At 43.0% G+C, this 20363-nt stretch overlaps 1 protein-coding gene across 1 annotated transcript in view; it reads left to right on the forward strand.

The window, feature by feature from the left end:
• The window catches only part of ALK (anaplastic lymphoma receptor tyrosine kinase), a 1400642-nt gene that overhangs the window by 1276506 nt on the left and 103773 nt on the right, over positions 1–20363 (forward strand). The window contains exons 21-26 of the mRNA XM_006835167.1: positions 849–939; positions 1225–1289; positions 3027–3156; positions 9377–9474; positions 14723–14815; positions 18975–19076. Of these exons, the coding sequence (XP_006835230.1) occupies positions 849–939; positions 1225–1289; positions 3027–3156; positions 9377–9474; positions 14723–14815; positions 18975–19076 (579 nt within the window). The remainder of the gene's footprint in view (positions 1–848; positions 940–1224; positions 1290–3026; positions 3157–9376; positions 9475–14722; positions 14816–18974; positions 19077–20363) is intronic.

The raw sequence follows: 20363 nt of genomic DNA on the forward strand, positions 1-20363 counted from the left end.
GGAAGATGGGAAGTTACTGCTTAACCTTGGATGAGAGACTTTTGGAAATGGATAGGGATCATTGAAGCATGGTGAGTGCAATTAATGCCACTGATTGTACAGTTAAAATAATTTAACTAGCAAATGTTTGCTGTATCTATTTTAGCACAGTTAATATATATTTTAAATTCATTCAAGGCTCCCCCAGGAAGACTTCCTAGCCTCTCCTTGGAGTTCCCAGAGCTCCCTGTGTCCATGGCCTGTCCCTCCCAGGGACCATGTCTTATTCACCTCTGTTGTTGTTGCTAAGTGCTATTGAGTTGATTCCAACTCATACCAACCCTGTAGAGGGTTTCCGAGGAGCAGCAGGTAGATTTGAACCGCAGACCTTGTGGTTAGCAGTCTAGTCAAATGTCAGGATTTCAATAAGCATTTACTCACTGAATGAACATTAGGCCATTGCCTTGAATCCCCAGTTAGAAGCTTTCTTTACGTTTTCAGGTAAAGAAATGGCGGTTCAAGAATGCATAGCTAGGCTGCTTGGAGAGCCATTCTTCTTGGCTGTCTCTGTTACCCTTGGTCTTTTTTTGCATCTACTAAAGGAACTATGGTAACACTGTAGGATAAGCACAGGACTGCTAACCACAAGGTTGGCAATTCAAACCCACCAGCCGCTCCTTAGGAGAAAGACAAGGCTTTATGCTCCCCTAAAGATTAACAGCCTCAGAAACCCGACACAGGTTAGTGATGAGTTCGAGTCTACTCAATGGCAGTTGGTTGGTGAAATATGACCTTCAGGTTCAGAGGCCCCAGCTGCTCCTTCTTGTGGCCCAGCCTGACTCTGCTCACATGTTTTCCCCTTTGCACAGGGGTCTGGGCCATGGTGCATTTGGGGAGGTGTATGAAGGCCAGGTGTCTGGAATGTCCAACGACGCGGGCCCCCTGCAAGTGGCTGTCAAGGTAAGGCGGGGCTCCCCCTGAGCCTGACCTCGGCTATAATCAGTGTCACTGAGTCACCTTTAACTCCAGTTGACCCCACGGGTGTCAGAGTAGACCTGTGCTCCAGAGGGTCTCAATGGCTGAGGCTTTTCAGGACTAGATGGACAAGCCTTTCTTCTGAGGTGCCTCTGAGTAGACTCGAACCTCCAATCTTTCAGTGATCAGCTGAGCATGTTAACTGTTGGTGCTACCCAGTCTCTCATCTGACAGCCTCTCCCTCCTCTCCACCTCCCCTCCTGTGCCCAGACGCTGCCAGAGGTGTGTTCAGAGCAGGATGAACTGGATTTCCTCATGGAAGCTCTCATCATCAGGTAAAACTGCAGAAACCCCCTTCACTCCTTCTCTCACCCCCATAAGGACTATGGAGATGTTACTACCAAGTCCTGCTGCATGTTCCTAACATGGGCCCTGAAAAATCCTTGGCACAGCCTACCAGTGAGGGACAGGCCTGGGTCAATTGTCTCAGAAAACAATCTCCATGACCTAGTAACCCAGCTGGTACACTCTGTCAGCAGCCAACATCTCTGTTGTCATCCATTGGTTCTGTTTCCTTCACTTGCTGTTGTTGTGAAGTGCCATCGAGTCGATTCCAACCCATAGCGACCCTGAATAGGGTTTCCAAGGACCGACTGGTGAACATGAACCACGTCCAAACCGGCTTTGCAGTCCAGCGCATTAACCCACAGCACCACACCAGGACTTCCTTCACTTATGGGGGAGTATATGCTGGTGGTCCACAGGGTCAACAAGCCCATGCCAGGCAACCTCTACCACATCATGGTGCCCTGACCCCCTCTCAAGTTTACCCCAAGCCCACCTCCCCACCAGCTGCCCTGCCTGCACTACTGTTTTCTGCCTCCCCCACCTAAGAGCTTCAGCTTTCACTTAGGAAAAGAAGAGGAAGACAGTTGGCACCCTGCCTGTCTTCTTTGGTGCCATGAGGGGAGAAGGGTACAGTGCACCCCACCCATCCTCTTCCCTGCCAAGAGAAATAGATTTCTGCTTCTGTTTTCAAAAAACCCAAAGAAAAGAAAGAGAGCATGCTAGTTTTTTTGGAAGTAGAAGCTGTAATCTTTCTCCATGTAACACTTTCCCAAACCCTTCACCAATCCCAGTTCTGAGGCCTACTATAAAAGAAATGTGCCCCACCCTGGGTACACTTAGAAGGGTATAGTCCCTGCTGACTGTGCCCTCTAACTTGTGACTTCAGGGTCGAGATTTAAGCCAGGCTTCTAAGCTGGGCATCTGAATGCCCCAGGTACCCAAGGGCATCCACTGACAGGGGAAACAGATGTCAGACACCAAAGACTGCCTGAGCTTCATGGAGCTCCGTTGCACTGGGAAGTCTCCCAATTCTACCAGTTTGGGGCAGCCCAGGTCTCCCTTTGATGAAAGTGGCAGGGAGGAGGAGGTCAGTGATGTGATATGCTTATGGGCCTAGGACCACAGGAGAACACACAGTGGGGTTATAAATAGAATTTTTATTTTCTAATTATACATGGAATCTATGATTATTTAATAAGGTTTAGAAAGTATACGATTAGATGGGAAGAGACCCAACTCACTCAGTCTTATGACTCAGTGATAACTGACCATTAACATACTTACATTTCAGTCTGTATTCATACATTATTTCAACTCTGAGTGCATATGTGTATATGTGTGTGCTGTGTGCATATCTGTGCACATGTAAGCCCTGGGTGTGTGCACATCTGAAGTTCTCTGGCCCCACTACCCTATATGTCCTAATTTTGTTAAGTGCCTTCAAGTCAGTTCCAACTCACTACAACCCCAAGATTGAGCCACCAATCTTGCAGTTCAAACGGACCTTGCAGTCCAGAGCATTAACTCACAGAGCCATACCAGGAATCTGCATGTCCTAACAAACCTCAGCGCTTCTTTCCCCAACTAGAGTCCCTTCCCCACATTACACGTACTTACAGCATCCATGTACCAAAAACATAACCTTGCATCCTGCATTTTCTTTTTAATTTGTTAAGATTTTCCCAGATTCTGAGCTCAGTTAAATTTGGTTTCACCCCCCGCAGCAAATTCAATCACCAGAACATCGTGCGCTGTATTGGGGTGAGCCTGCAAGCTTTGCCCCGGTTTATCCTGCTGGAGCTCATGGCAGGTGGAGACCTCAAGTCCTTCCTGCGAGAAACCCGCCCTCGCCCGGTGAGTGGTTGTGCAAAAGGAAGTAGGAGGGAGGCTGGAAGGAGTAAGAGTGGGCAGCCTGAAAAGGAACATACTCAGTGAGACCAAGGGAGTCAACCTTGGATGTGGACATGAGGGAATGGACAGGGTGGACAGTGGCCCTGAAAAATCATGCAAACCTTGTGCAATGGATTCTGAAAGCTGACTTCATTTCTTTTTGGCTGCTAATTCAAACCACCAGTTGCTACTCAGAAACCCAATGCAGGGTCACTGTGAGTTGGAACCAACTTGACAGCACTTAACAACCACAAACAACAATCTTGGAAAACCAAACTAGAGACCAGCACAAAGTTTAAGCTTCATGCCGGCTGTGTCACTCAGTCAACTGACCTGGGCCAGGACACTCTACGTCCACTCATAGGGAACCCCACTTTCCTCACCTGTCAAATAGAGAGAGTACCAGCTGGCCATCCCGACCTGACAGATTTACTACAAAATGAAAATGTTTAAAATATTTAGGGACATATGTCGCATAAGTGTTGTGATTAAGAGCATAGAGCTTGGGCAAGTGAATCGACTTAAGGTGAACCCAGGAATCCCAAGTCTGGCCATTAGACAACCACATAACTGACAGTAGTCAACGTCCCTCTCTGACCTTCATATCTGCATATGTGATGTCTAAGAGGTAGACCAGAACATCTCAGCAGTGATTCTGAATTATAAATACAGAGTTCAGCTACCCGTTCCTCTGATTACCAGGGTCTTCAGCAGCCTCAAGGCAGGTATAGAGTCCCTGGGTGATACAGCTGGCTAAAGTGATCAAGTACTAGCTGAAAGGTTGGCAATTTGAACCCAGAGATGCATTGGAAGACAGATCTGGTGATCTACTTCTGAAAGGTCACAGCTTTGAACATCTACTGGAGCCCAGATCTATTCTGAACACAGGGGGTCACCATAAGTCGAAGTTGCCACACTTAGTGGCAACTAACAGCTATGGCTTTATGTGCTCTGACAAAAATTAAGCATTACCTCACTGGATGTCAGCTTTCTCACCTATCAAAGTATTGGTATTGGTAAGTATGAAAGTAGGGTATTGGTCTAAACTGTTTCCCTGAGTGGAGCACCGTGCTCTAAGATGCTACACAGCCTGAGCACTGCCCACATGAATCCTTTCGTGAAACTTGGATCCACTATGTGCTATGTATATTATTGCTTCTCAGTATGTATTGTTGTTATTAAGTGCCATCAAGTCATCAACACATATTAGCATAGAGTGAAGACTCTGATATTGTTATTGTTATATGTTGTCAAGTCAGCGCCAACTCATAGATACCCTATTTAGGGTTTCCAAGATTTTCAATCATCTCGGGAGCAGAAAACCTCATCTCTCTCCCACAGAGCTACTGGTGGGCTGGGACCGCTGACCTTGTGGTTCACAGTCCAATACTTATTGTATGGATTTTATTATTATCTTTAAGTGCTGTCAAGTCGGTTCCGACCCATAGTGATCCTGTACATGGTTTCTGAGGAGCTGCTGGTGAGCTTGAACCACCAACTTTGTGGTTCAAACCATCTTTGCAGCCCAGTGCATTAACCCACAGTGCCACAGCAGGACTTCATTGTATGGATAGGTCCTGTCATAAGGAAACCTGCTTAACCCTGGAATCCCCATGCCTATTTGATCTTTGAATTTAATCTCACAAACTCACTTTGGGAAATACCAGACAAAACCCCTTCTGAGTACCAACAGCACATGTCTATAACCGGGACTGTGTTATGACTACCTGGTGGTCTGTATGCCAGTGTCCATTACAGCGTTCATTCTCACAAGAGTCAAAAGGTAGGACAACCCAAGTGTCTATCACCAGGTAAGTGGATAAACAAAATGTGGTAAATTCATACAATTGAATTCTGCTCAGCCATCCAGAGAAATGAAGACCTCATGCATGCCTCAGGGGTGAACCTTGGAAACACTATGCTGACTAAAATAAATCCATCACAAAAATGCAAACACTGTGTGGCACTGTAGGATCAGCACTTCAAACCCAATAGCTGCTCCTTGGAAACCCTACACAGGGTCACCGTGAATCAGAACCGACTTGACAGCGCTTAACTTAATGTAATCTCACTTTTACAAAATAAGCCAATCTATAGAAACCAAAGATTATTAATAGTTACTTGGGTTGAGAGACAAACGCAGGGGAAGGGACTCTTTTTTGCTTAGGGGATACTGAGTTTATGTTAATGGTGATGGGGTGCTTTGGAAAAGGGGTAATGGTTCTACAACATGAAGAATGTAATCAACGTCATTAAATGTATAGAGATGGTTGAGACGGTTATGTCTATTTTCAACACAATAAAAAAAGAATATCTGGTTGCTAAAAGATGTGTCACACTGCAGTGCCAGATCAGAGGAAAAAGCCGATTCCCCACTCATTCTTTATTACGGGACAGACACAGTCTGCACTGCTAGTTCACATACAGGTGTTGCCACAACATCCCTTTCCCTTTTTGTCTGCACACATACACACACACACTCTCAGGTTGCCGACTGCTTCCCCATGCAGACTGATTGCTGGAACAGTTAACTTGATCAGAGCAGCCAAAGGCAGGGAACCAGATAAGCCTGAGAAGATTTTGTCCCTGCAGCATCTCAGGCTCCTGGAGCATTTGAGACATGAATGGTCCTCATGCCCTGAGTGATGAGGGCAAAGACACAAAGAGACTCCAGTAAAGAGCTCTTCCTCAAGCCTCTACCACAGTGAGGACCAAGGTTTCTGAGTAGGATTTTCTCAGAGAGAAAAGATACGTCTAGTGCTCTAGCAAATGAATTATTTTCTCTTTTTTTGAGATGTATAAAGAAGAGGGCATAAAGGGGACTTCTGAGATGCTGGTAGTTACATGTTTCTAAATCTGGGTAACATAGGTGTTGTTATTTTTTGAAGTTTTATTTATCTTTACAATTTTGATTTGTGTACTTTGTTCAAAGTTTTTAGTGTGAACTGAATGAAAGTTTATGCAGGAGACCATCAGTTTTACACTCATCCTATCATATTTCATTGCATTGCAATGATTACAATCCCCTCTGTGCATCATCAGCATATGAATTCTTTCCTTTTGAAATGCATTCATCTCCCACTGCAACATGGGGTCCACCCCACGGCCCAGAGTTCACTACTTGCAGCCCTAGCAAAGTCTTTGGAAAAGCCAAACACAAGGAATGATGTCCTAGAATTTTTCCAGTCTCCTGGTATAATAACGTCAATGATCATTGCAGATCCCTTTGTTAACGCATTGACACTGGGGCACTACACTAACTTCTTCATGTGGATCCTTATAGCAGTCCAAGGAATGGCAGTCCTATCATGCCAATTTCACAGTTGAAGACACTGTGGCTTGGAAAGAGACTGAGTAGCTTGCCTGAGGCCACACAGCCATTAAGGAATGAGCAGAGATTGAAACTCAAGCAAGTTCAACTGACCATGAACACATGCTGCTCCCTGTACGTGTGGATTGAGTTCTGTGTTTACTTGATTGCTGTGTACGGTCCTGGCTGATACTCTGTCACTTCTCTGGCGCTGTCTCCTAAGAATCTCAATTTTAATGCCTAGAACCCTGCCTCCAACAACCCAGATCCTGGAAACTCAGCTCGGGGCAGTTTCAGTATTAGCTGTGTGACCTGGGGTGAACTCCCAGTCTTCTCATCTGTAACAAGGACATAACGATTTCTTCCTTAGCTACCCTACAGGATGCTGTATCAGACAATGTATGTGGAATTGTTCTATTGAATGGTGACGCAGCTGTATGTTCCGCAGGTCCCAAAATTGCCCTCCCCCTGCAAGCTCCACCTCAGTATTACAACTTGACCCAGAGAAGCATGACTCCCCTCTCCCTCTCCCCAGACCCAGTGCTCAAAGGAGCCCCAGGGAAGGTCCTGATCTGCAACCTTCCCAGAAAAGCCCAGCCAGTTAAGAGTCTGCATCCAGACTTGGACTTTAAGTGGGTTTATTTGAAGAGGGTTTATTTGTCTGTTTTCTTACATAGGGATTTGAACCATCTCCTCCAGGTAAATATTAGTTCAGAAGGCTCTTATCAACAACATACACAGCCAGCTACCCAATAATTGCTAAGCATTCACAACAGGCACCTCAGAACTACACAGCCCAGTGCTTACCTTCCCCACTTAGGGATGCAATGAGGATAAGGATAAAAGGAAACTGAGTTTCTTCAAAGGAAAATAAAAATATGAGAGCCATATACAAGCATGAATTCTCCGAAAGAAGTTTGCCCCATTCATCAAGAGTCTCCAACTTGTTTGGACAACCCAAAGGGACTCTAAAAGGTTTGATTTGCCTGTTTTCTTATGTAGGGATTTGAACCATTGCCCTCCAGGTAAATCCTAGTTCACAGATGTAATCAACCAACCAGTCAATATTCAGTGGGCCAGACATGCTGCTGGATATTACAGGAGTGTAGTATTCAGTTCCTGCCTCGGGAACCTCCAAATTTACTCAGGACACAGTGAAATAAAATAAACATGGAACAACAAAGACACTGTGACATCAACTCATTACATTCTGTGGCTGCTTTGGTGATTTAGAAATGAGGAGAGCTGCGATGCAGCCTTCAGAAAGACTCCATAGCAGTTAACAAGGGTGTCCAAGAACACCGAGATAGGGTGCATCCCAAAGGCGAGGTGTCATCTCCTTTCACAGAAAAGCTAGAGATCGCTCTTCACTTGCCTTATTGCCATTGCTAAGTGCCATTGAGTTGGCTTCTGCAGGATCAGAAAGCCTCATCTTTCTTCCACAAACTGGCTGAACCCCCAACATTGTGGTTTGCAGTCCAGTGCTACAGAGGCACCACAGTCCCCTAATTTGCCTTGTTGTTGTTGTTAAGTGATGTCGAGTCAATTCCAACTTATAGCAACCCTGTACAAGGTTTTCAAGGAGACGCTGGTGAGTTTGAACCACTGACCTTATAGTACAAACTGACCTTTTGGTCCAGACCCTTCCCCAAAAGCTTTTCTTTTTCAGTCCACTTTAGTTCTAGATCTTCTTGAAGAAAGTTAATTTTTACAAAGTCCTTTAAAACATTTAAATTGGGTGATGGAAAAATGTGGAGACAGCTCGTGGTGATGATTGTACAAAAACCATTTAAGGTCCCTGAACTGCACATATAAAGAATGCTGGGATGGCAAATGTTATGTTCCACATGCTAGTATATGTTTGCCACAATAAAAAATAAATTGAAATTAAGGAGTTTTAAAAATAGCATCAACTCTCTTGGTTTCCTTGTTACTGTTAAATGCAGTTGAGTCCATTCTGACTCACTCGTAGAGACACTTTATAGGGTTTCTGAGGAGCGGATGGTGAATTTAAACCACGGACCTTATAGTTAGCAATCTGGTGCTCATCCTACAGTACCATACCAGGTTTCCTAACAAACTTGTTTTGTAAATTTAGGGCTCAAATATTCATAAAGATTGTGATTACAAAAAAAAAGTAAAAAAGGCAACAATAAAAGGGGGAAAAGATTATCTGTTCTCGCCTGTATTTGTGCTGTGCGGGGTTTCTCTGTCCTGACTGAACGTTAGAATCCACTGAGAGGCTTTAAGATGATTTGTTGATCTGGGCTGGGGTCTGGGCATTTGTACTTTTAAAGCCGCCCAAGTGATTTCTAAGGAGCCTGGTGGGGATGGGGGCTATAGGTGGTTTGCAGTGAGCTGTCTGTTTGCAAAGGTTGTCAGTTCAAGTCCACCTAGCAGCTCCACAGAGAAAAGTTCTGATGGCCTGCTTCCATTAAGATTACAGGCAAGACAACCTCATGGGACGGTTGTACTCTATAACACATGGCAGCCATGAGTCTGAATAATTCCATTGCAACAAGGTTACCACTCATCCACCGCTGTCAAGTTGATTCTGATACCTGGAGACCATATGGGACAGAAGAACTGCTCTGTAGGGTCTGTGAGGCTGTAAATCTTGACAGAGGCAGACAGCCTCATCTTTCTCCTCCAGGCTGCCTTGGTAAGTTCAAACTGCTTACCAATGTTTAACCCACTGCACCACCAGGGCTCTTTGCAGTAGATTTAGGTGATTTCCAATGTGCAGCCAGGACTGAGAATCCCTAGTGAGCAAGGTGTTCATGTTTGGCCTCCTTGTGAGCAAAGCTAGTGTTTAAGATCTTCTCTCCCCTAGGAACTTCTTTCTCATCAGTAGATGGCTTCTGTCTCCCGCAGAATCAGCCTTCCTCCCTGGCCATGCTGGACCTGCTGCATGTGGCCCGGGACATTGCCTGTGGCTGTCAGTACTTAGAGGAAAACCACTTCATCCACCGGTGAGTCAAAATAGCCGTACTGTCCCCTCCACCTTCTGTGTCCTCACACAACTCCACTCGAGATTAGAGTACAGAGATACTTCAGAGATATTGCAGGCTGGGTTCCACACCACTGCAATAAAGCAACTGTTGCGGTAAAGTGAGTCACATGAAATATTTGGTTTCCCAAGGTGCAATGGTGAGTCAAAAATTATCCATGCTCTGGATATAGAATTTATTTTAATCAACTTTTAGAAAAGACAGATACATCATTTCTTGAAATAATCTCCTTTTTTTTTCTCCAAATACACTTTGTCCATCTGTCAACAAGCTTTTGCATTCCCTTATTTTAAAATGTTTTAGGCTGATCTGTGAGCCACGAATGCACCACTGTCTTCACTTCTTCATCAGAGGTGAATCTTTACACTCGAATGGAACTAAACAGGTGAAAATCCAATGGAGCAAGATCAAACTATAGAGAGGATGCTTTAACATCTCAAGACGAGGTTTCGGTAGGGTATCCACAGTGTGAGCACAGGTGTGTGGACATGCATTGTCATGCAAGGTTACAAGCCCTCGGATAGTATTCTATTGTGCTTTATCTGGAGTTTAGGCTTCAGCTCTTCAGTGAGCATCTCACTGTAGCAAGCACTGTTGATTATTGAACCTTTTTCCTTGAGAATCCCAGAAAATGGTAAGCATCAATTTCCCAGCTGATGGTTGACTTTTGAACTTTTTCTTGGTTGGCGATTAAGGATGTTTCCATTCCAGACTCTGCCATTTTCTCTCAGGCTCATAGTGATGAATCCATGGCTCTTCACCAGTAGCAATTTTTAAAAGAAACTTTTACCTTCCTTTCAGTATTGGTCCAGATTTTGTTGGCATATGCCCAAACGCTTCGGTTTATGCTCTTCCGTAAGTTGTTTCCATACCCATCTAGCAGAAACTTTTGGAAACCCAAGTCTGTCATGGATTATTTCATAGACAGAGCCATGGCTGATTTTCAAATGATTTGCCACATAATCCACTGCCACTTTTCTATTCAATAGAGTCATTTCACGTGGACACTCAATACTGTCATCAGCTATGGACGTGGATGAGAGTTTTAATATGACCTGAGTGCGGATAATTTTTGACTCTCCCTCGTATATGAAACTTTTGTATAGACTATAATATAATCTATTAAGTGTGAAATGTTGTTATGGAAAAGTTTGATATATTGTATCTTAGGTTGTGTTCTAGCAAAACCAGTAAAGTTTATGTATATATATCTAAGAGAACTTGATAGAAAGGAAATGGCTCACACAGTTGTAGAGGTGGGCAAGTCCCAAGTCTATGAGTCAAATAAACCAATATCTGCATGTCAGGCTGCCGGCATCAGGAAGGCAGGACAGGCAGATCAGGCAGATAAGAAGGCAGGCTGCTGACAACTCCCAGGATCTGCGGCAATAGAGTAGGCCACTAGCTCAAGTCCAAAGAATCAGAGGTTAGGTGATGATTCAGATGCAGAGACCAGACTCAGCAGAAAGCCAGAAAGCTTTGCCCAAGTGTCCCATATATTGGAAGTAGGCCACACCCCTAAGGAAATTTCCTTCCAGTTGATAGGCTGTTTGTTCATAGCACCATAGAATTGATTACATCATATTAGAGCTCATCATGGGGGGTCATTACATCGTAACTGACAAATCATTGAAAATCCTGGCCAAGTCAAAATGACACAAAACCTTAACTATCGCAATGAGAGTTACCAAAATGTGAAACAGAGGCATGAAATAAGCCCATGCTACTGGGGAAAAAAAAATGGTGCCAATAGACTTTCTTGATGCAGGTTGCCACAAATCTTCAATTTGTAAAAAACAAAAATGCAATATCTACAAAGCACCATAAAATGAAGCACACTAAAATGAAGTATGTCTGCAATAGATCCCTTTCTGGGGTGGTTTGAATGATTCAGACTTGCTTATCAATAAGGCAATAACTTCATCTATCAGAATTTTATTTTGTCCCATGTGTTGGAAACTTCAGTGAGCTACTCTTGATCTATCTAAATTCCTGTCTGAATCTTGGAGTGGATGATTCAAGTCCTATATCCTTTAAGGTTTCCCCAGTCTAGATAATTGGGCTCCTCAGGGGAAGTTGGACGATTCAACTCCTATATCCTTTAAGGTTACCCCAGTCTAGATAATTGGGCTCCTGAGGGGAAGTTAACAATGGTCTTATTTCACAGTACTTAGTTAAGGGAGCTCTGGTAGTGTAGTGGTTACAAATCGGGCTGTGAACCACAAGGTCAGCAGTTCGAAACTAAAAGCGGTTCTTCAGGCAAAAGATTAAGCTTTCTGCTCCCATAAAGATTTATAGCCTGAGTCGGAACTGACTCCACGGCACATAACAACAACAGTTAAGGGTAATTGGAAGGCTTTGTTTTTCTTTGGTGGTAGTGGTGGTATGCCATGGAGTTGGTTCTGACTCATAGCGACTCAGCATAGGGTTTCCAAGCCTGTAAATCTTTATGGTAGTAGAAAGCCTCATCTTTTTCCCACAGAACACTGGTAGTTTCAAACTGCCGACCTTGAGATTAGCAGCCTGACTTGTAATCACTATGCTACCAGAGCTCTTTTGTACCCCTTATATTGAGGGCACAATAAATGGTTGTTGGCCAAAGAGTTTTTCCCTAGAATACTCTGAAATTAAGCAAAATTAGTAGTTTTTTTTTACTTCCATACTTCATTCTTTTGCTATATATCTCAACTTGGATGCCATGATCATCACTGTTGCTGTTGTTAGGTGCCATGGAGTGGGGTCCCACTCATAGCGACCCTATGAACAACAGAACTAAACACTTCTCCATCCTGTGTCCCCCTCACAATTGTTGTTAAACTTGAGCCTATTGCTGCTGCCACTGTGTCAATCCATCTCATTGGGGGTCTTCTTCTTTGTGGCTGAGCCTCCACTTTACCAAACATATCATTTATGAACCCATGTAATCAAAGACTATAAGCCATGTTCATAATAATTAAACTAGGTAAAGTACAAAGTAGATTATAATAGATGCTATCAGAGTCCTGGACTACTGGTATAGCTCTGTAGGATAAGCACTGGACTGCTAACCACAAGGTCGGTAGTTCAAACCTACGAGCCGCTACTAAGCCCTGTACCGGGTTGCTGTGAGTCAGAACTAACTCAACAGCACTTAACAACAAGAAGAATCAGAATCCTATATGAGTCAGAATCAACTCAACAGCATGGAATAGGAGTCCCTGGATGGTGGAAGTGGTTAATTAACATGTGTGAGGTTTGAGGCCACCACCCAAAGTTACCTCAGAAAAAAGTCCTAATGATCTGTTTCCAAAAAATCAGCCATTGAAAACCCTATGGAACACAATTCTACTTGGACACATGTGGGGTTTCCATGAGTCACAATTGACTAGAAAGTCAGTTAAGTTTTCTTAATTTGTGTCTAGAAATTTAAAAAAAAAAAAAAAATGTGCATAGGTAACAAGCTATGTTTGCTCTCCCTATTAAAATTGGAGAAACTAAGAATCAAGAAATACACTTGCCTATGTACCAGCTGCTCCACGGGAGAAAGATGAGGCTTTCTACTCCCGTAAAGATTTACACCCTCGGAACCCCTATACAGGGTCGCTATGGGTCGGAACCGACTCGATGGCACATAACAACAACAACATGTTCCCTAAAGCCTTCCTAAAATGAGACAATAAACTCTCACAATAGCTTATCATCATGCCATTTCACCCTGTTGGTCTTCAGTTCTTCCTCGTGATTCTAAGACTTTCCAACCTGAGTGTCATTCAGTTTAACTCAAAGGAGCTGGGACAGTTCTTTAGGTCCTTGTCCGAAGCTACATCTTCTGCAGGTCAGTCCTGCACTTTTGCTCCTGTCCTTTGGTTGTACTCAGCATTTCCCATAAATCTCAGCCCTGTCCTTTATTATTGTCCAGCTGTTGCATGGTTGGACCATTTTTGGAATTTGCCTTTGATTAGATGCCCTTTTTGTAAGCCTGGACTCATCTGAGAGCAAACTGTGCAGTGGTCAGATCTTCAGGCCAAGGGATCATGGTCATCTTTCTTTTGACATTTTGGAACCAGCTTTCCTAAAGTCATATATTATGACTTTATCCAGTGCTTTGTTTTGACTTACTTGCATTTGATGCCATAGATGGCATGTTGTTCAAAATCACTTCTTTAAAGCAGCTGGCAGATACCAACTAGTTGTCCGTGCAAGACAATAGCCAAGGCCAGATGGCATTTTTTATGTGTCTCAATTGTCTGCTTTTTATAGGATCCCTGGTGGCAAAGTGGTTAAGTACTTGACTGTGAACCAGAAGGTCAGCTGTTGAAAACTACCACCCACTCCTTGGGAGAAAGAGGTCGTAATCTGCTTTTGTAAAGATTTACAATCTCTGGCCCATAAGGTTGCTATGAATTACAATCAATGCAATGGAGTATCAGGGTTTACCATTAATTTTATATTAATAAGATGAGGAAAGTAATAGTGCCTGTATCTCATAGGACTCCTCGCATGGCACTGTAGGAGAAGCACTGAACTGCAAACCACAAGGTCGGCAGTTCAAACCCACTAGCTGCTCCTCAAAAACCCTATACAGGGTCACTATGAGTTAGAACTGACTTGACTGCACGTAACAACAAAACATATCTCACAGAGTTGTTGTGAAGATAGATATGAAACACTTAGAAAAACGCTTGTTATTGTTGTGTGCTGGCGATTTGGTGCCAACTCATAGGGACCCTGTATGAAGCTTCAGAGGAGAAGCTGGTGAGTCTGAACTGCCTACCTTTTGGTTCAAATTGACCTTGTGGTTCAGGGAATTATCCTACTGTGCTACACCAGTACTCCAGAACAGTGCTCACAACATAGTAAATGGCCAATAAATTCAACTTCCTATTATTGTTTTTTCATTATTTTTATAAGCTTCTGTAATATTTTTCACCTTCTGTAATTCTTTCTGTAATCCTGGGAAACCCTATACAGGCTCGCTACGTGTGAGTCAGAACCAACTCAACAGCACTTAATAACAATCTTTTCCATTTCCCTGTTATTCTTGAGAACTAGAATTTGTATAAATGTTTCCTTCATATTGAAGCATAACATAAAAAGGAAATGAAGGGCAGAGGAGGCAGCTATTTGGACTTCATTTGAAGGTGATAATCCCATTCAGACATATTATATGTTTGCCTATTTTCCCAGTGATAAAATAAGGAAATTTGTTTTCTCATTTCTTTTTTCCCAGTGACATTGCTGCCAGGAACTGCCTCTTGACCTGTCCAGGTCCTGGGAGAGTGGCCAAGATTGGAGACTTTGGAATGGCCAGAGATATCTACAGGTAAGCAAACTTGCCATCAACCATCAAAGCAAGTCTTTTCAGCCTTCTCTCCTCCGGAGAGGGACAGATGGCTGCTTGTACCTTAGCAATCATGTCCTGGTACTTTGTCAGTTTTCCTCCTAAGAAATCATTACATTCTTTTTCAAGCTGTGGAAAATTTTAATTAGTGCCCACACCTGAAGGCCTAATGCTAGCCCCATACTACTTATAATTATTGACAACACGTTCTTAATTAGGTTGTCTTTTTGATTCTAACTCTTTCATACTTACATACCATATTCTGAGACACAGAATAACTTGAATACTTGATATGGAAAAACAAAAACAAAAGAAAAACCTGTTGTGTAAACTTTGTTTAGCCTTCTCAACCCCTTTCCTCAATACTCAGGAATACTAAACAGTCATAACCTTCATCACCCCAGGCAAAATCACCCCAGACTTGACAAGATATGTGGACTAGTTCATTATTTTTCTTTACCGACACCAGGAGAGTCGTTTGAAAGTCCATAGATACTTAGCTTAGCTTCCTTCCTTTTTACTGTCATATTCCCAACGCTGAGTTTTTAAAAAAGATAAGATACTTTCGATGCCAGTTTATTTTTCTTCTCTTCCCAATCCTAGTCTCTTCTTTTTCTAATTATTTACAGCATTTGGTTTGATTTACTATTTGAGGGGAGCTAGTCACTCAAATGCATGGTCACCAATTATATCTTCCCTACCCCAACTACCAGAGTCCTGGTGTGGTGCTGTGGTTAATGTGCTGGACTACAAAATCAATTTGAACACAAGATCAGAGGTTCAAGCTCACCAGCTGTTCCTCGGAAACCCTATACAGGATCTCTGTGGGTCGGAACCAACTCAATGTCACTTAATAACAACAACAACAACAACAACTTGTCTGTCTTGAAGGCTTGGGTATTGTTATGATGCTGAACAGTTTCAGTGGAGTTTCCAGACTAAGATGGACTAGGACAAAGGTCTGATAATCTAATTCCAAAAATCAGCCAGTGGAAACCCTATGAATCGCAATGGTCTAGTCATACGCAGCATTTTCTTCCATTATGCATGGAGTGTTCATGAGTCTGGGGGAGATCTCAACAGCAACTAACAACAACCCCAAGGGGTAGAATGAGGAGAAATGGCTAAACAGAGCTTTAGTTCTTTGAAAAATAGAAGAAATCAATCCAAACACCCCAGCAGGAGCCTGAAGGGGAAATCTCTGCAGGGTGAGAATCCTGACCTTCAGGTAAGAACACATGGAGGATTGTGAGTAACAATGTTTAAAACTACCATCAGTCACTGGTAGACATTGGTATCCATACTCTCCTTTGCCTTCTTTTACTACCCAGAAAGCCTCAGTGTTCCTTCCCTTCTCTCTCAGAGTAGTCCTGGGACTGCCTAGAGTTTAAAATCCAAATGTTGCAGCAAGTCTTAGTGAGCCCTTTGCAATCTGGCTCTTTCTTTCTAGCCTCATCTCTGACAACTCCCCAACTCTTGGCTTCAACCACCCTTAAATTTCCTGCAGTTCTCTCTGTTCTCCATATACTCCATGAAGTCTTCTGCGTCTTCTGGAGAGGTTCTCCATCATTCTGCTCCACCAAGCCTCCTCTATGAGACTTTTCCTAGCCCTAACCCTCACCCCACCCCAGGTAGAATGAATCAGTTATTCATTTGTGCTGCAGAACTCTGACCATAGCTGTATAATGTGTGTTATTCTGTACTGTAGCTGTTTGTGTATGTTTCTTCTACTAAACCATATCCTTAGGAGGGAGAGTTGTTAGGTGCCATTGAGTCAGTTCCAACTCACAGCAACCCCACGTGTAACAGAGTGAAACACTGAGCTATCTTCACCGTCATTGCTATATATGAGCCAATTGCTGCAGCCACTGTGCCAATTCATCTCATTGAAGGGCTTTTTCTTTTTCACTGACCTTACTAAGCATGATGTCTCTCCTGATTACATGTCCAAAGTACATGAGACAAGTGTCACCGTCCTAAAACAGATTTGTTTGTCTTCTGACAGTGTATGGTATATTCAATATTCTTCTCCAACACCTTAATTCAATTATAATTTAATGCCAGGTGTTTCCTGGCATTTCCTAGCAAAACTAAGGTCAGGCACACCTTAGTCCTCAAAGTGATAGCTTTGCTTTTTTTTTTTTTAATGTATTGAAAAAATTTATATTTAGAATTAGCCGACTGGACTCCGTTTAGATGATCCCAATTTTGTTGGGAACATCCCAAACATCATAGTCAGGAGCCAGTGGAACATATGCCTTCTTTTCTCCATCAGGCCTGATTAAGGTTTTGACCTTGGCTACGTCAATGTCATAGAGCTTCTCCACAGCCTGTTTGATTTAGTGCTTGTTGGCCTTGATTGCCACAGTGAACACACGTGTGTTGTTATCTTCAATTGTCTTCACGGCTGACTCAGTCATTAAAGGGAACTTGTTGACGGCATAGCAGTCAAGCGTGTTTCTCCTGGGGGAGCTCGTCCCAGGATATTTGGGCTGCCTCCAGAGCCTCAGAGTCTTGGGCCGCCAGAAGGTGGGTGATGTGTGGACTTTTGTGTGTGTGCATGTGTGGCTGTGGACATCTTTCAGGACTGCCTTCTTGGCCTTCAATGCCTTTGCTTTGGCTTCAGCTTTGGGAGGGGCAGGGGCTTCCTTCTTTGCCTTCGGCGCCATCTTCGTAAAAAGGCTAGCTTTGCTTTTTAATGCTTTAAAGAAATCTTTTGCAGCATATTTGCCCAATTGAATATGTTGTTTGCTTCCTTGACTGCTGCATCCATGACCATTGATTGTTGTTAAGTGCCGTCTAGTTGGTTCTGACCCATAGCGGCCCTATACAGGGTTTCCGAGGCTGTAAAATCTTTACGGGAGCAGAAAGCCTCATCTTTCTGCCGTGGAGCGGCTAGTAGTCTCAAACTGATGACCTTAAGGTTCGCAGCCCGATTCATAACCACTGCGCTACCAGAGTTCCTTGACTATTGATTATAGATTCAAACAAAATGAAGTTTTTGACAACTTCAATCTTTTTTCCATTTATCAAGGTGTTACTTACTGGTCCAGTTGTGAGGATTCTTGCTTTCTTCTTGTTGAGGTGTAATCATACTGAAGACTGTAGTCTTCAGTTTTCATCAATAATTTCTTCAACTCCTGTTCACTTTCAGTAAGCAAGGTTGTCCTATCTGCACATCACAAGTTGTTGATAAGACTTTCTCCAAACCTGATGCCATGCTCTTCTTCATATAATCCAGCTTCTAAGATTATTTGCTCAGCATACAGATTGAATAAGTATGGTGAAAGGATACAACCCAAACACATATCTTTCCTGATTTTAATCCATACAGTATCATCTTGCTCTGTTCAAAGGGTAAGACTATGACTTATTTATGAACTCAGCACTTAGGAGAGTGCTCTAAGCTTACTAAATACTTAGTGATATATATTAAATCAATACATTTAGGCAGCTGGCTGGAAGCTGCCTTCCATAACACCTGGTAAGTTGGCTAACCAGGCATATGAGTTAGTTTTTACCAATGATGTTGTTAATGTAGCTGATTATTTGTCAAATACCTATATTGAGCTAAATACTTAGAGTGCCAGGGAGGATTCACAAATGAACAAGGCACAACTTGTCTCCTGTTTTGGATCTTCTGTTACTACAGATAATCACTAACAAGCTTACAAGGTTGGAGGAGTGCTATTCATTGTGAGTTATAATAAACAAAACCCAACAGGAAAATGTCTGCTAGTGGGCATTTTAGTCATCGCATAGATCTTTTTGTTCATGCCTCTAAGAGTTTATTTTGTCTCCAGTTAAACCAAACCAAAGTTCTTAACTAATAATCTGTGCTATCCTGCTCACCTCCTAAATTGCCAATGTTGTGTTGTTAAGTGCCTTCAAGTTGATTCCAACTCATAATGAAACAGTATAGGGTTTCTGAGAAGTGGCTGGTGGGTTTGAACCACCAACTCTGTAGTTAAAAGTCCAGGGCTTATTCGACAGCACCATATCAGGACTCAAATACAAATATGTTAATTTCATCTTTTGTTTGGGTAGACCCATTGTTGCCATGTTCCTGAATTTCCTGGCAGACTTCCACTCAGTAAGTACCATTTCCTGAGCCAACTCTGTTGTCCTCTTTTTCTCACAGAGCCAGCTACTACAGAAAGGGAGGGTGTGCAATGCTGCCAGTTAAATGGATGCCCCCAGAGGCCTTCATGGAAGGAATATTTACTTCTAAAACAGATACATGGTGAGTTTTGCTGCATCCCTTCCCCAGGTATCACCATCTACCATCTGCCTGAAAGTGGTACTCTTGGGACACATAATTCCACACTCTTGATGGAAAGGTCTTGTGTGAGAAGGGAAGAATAACAGGAGTAGAATTAATACAGCCCACAGCAGTGGTTCTGATACTTGGGTGTGCATCAGAATCACCAATCACCAGGAGGCTTAAAAACATTGCTGTACCCCCCACCCCCACCCCATCCCAAACTTTCAGATCCAGAAAGTCTAGGGTTGAGATGAGAATCCAAGAAGTTCTAAAAGAAAGTAAATTGCCTTTCTAACAAGTTCCCAAGTGATGCTGCTGCTCCGGTCTGGGGACCACATGATGAGAACCACTCTTTATAATAAAGACCTCAGCTGGTTTGTCTCTGTCATCAGAATGTGCAGATAGGGTTTATCTTGATAGACAATGGTCTGGAGATCTTCCTCTAATGTGGAGAATCTGCCTGTTGATCATTCAAGAAAATGAAATTCATGAAGCTGATAGCAGAGAGAGAAACAGGAAAGGCAGTAGGAGGGAGACAGGGGATTCCTGCTTACCCACATGGACACGGTCACACAGCCTGGCATAGTTGGTTTATAGGGAACCTGAGAAGGAGATGCCTGGACCTCACCGAATTACAAGTATAGCATATGGACAGACCACCTGCCTGACCATTCCAGATGACTGCTTTCTAACAGCCCACACATGCATTGCTTCATTCAGCAAACAGTGGGCAGCCGTTATGTTTCAGGAGGGTGGTCTGGATTGCGATGCCACTATGAATCCATCAGTGAACGAGATAGTCCACCATGGTGAAGCTTACATTAGAGAGCGGAGAGAGACAATAGACCAGCAATAAATCAACCTGACAGTGCCACCCCATTTTCAGGACTGCATGCTCAGTTGAGAGGACCCAGTCCTCAAGTCTACGACCAGAACAGTGGACTGCCCAGGAGCTACCTCATCCAGATTAATCTAAGTTCTGGGTTCCACAGGCCACAAATGCAAACATAAGATAATAATAACAATAATATAAAATCAGTATTATATAGACTAGATTTTTGTAATAATTAAATAAAATGAGAAACCAGTAACAAATATCTCAAAACATACTCTGGACTTGAAAGTTTCAGTGGCAAATCAAACCTGTGCTACAACAGTCAAGGGAATCCTTTTAATTGTATAAAAGCCCACGTGGATTAAAAAAAAAAAAAAAAAGCTATGATCATGATATAATGTTTTTTTACCTGACTTTTTTTTTTTTTTTAA

This window comes from Chrysochloris asiatica, unplaced genomic scaffold, assembly GCF_000296735.1.
Source record: "Chrysochloris asiatica unplaced genomic scaffold, ChrAsi1.0 scaffold00016, whole genome shotgun sequence".
Classification (NCBI taxonomy): domain Eukaryota; kingdom Metazoa; phylum Chordata; class Mammalia; order Afrosoricida; family Chrysochloridae; genus Chrysochloris; species Chrysochloris asiatica.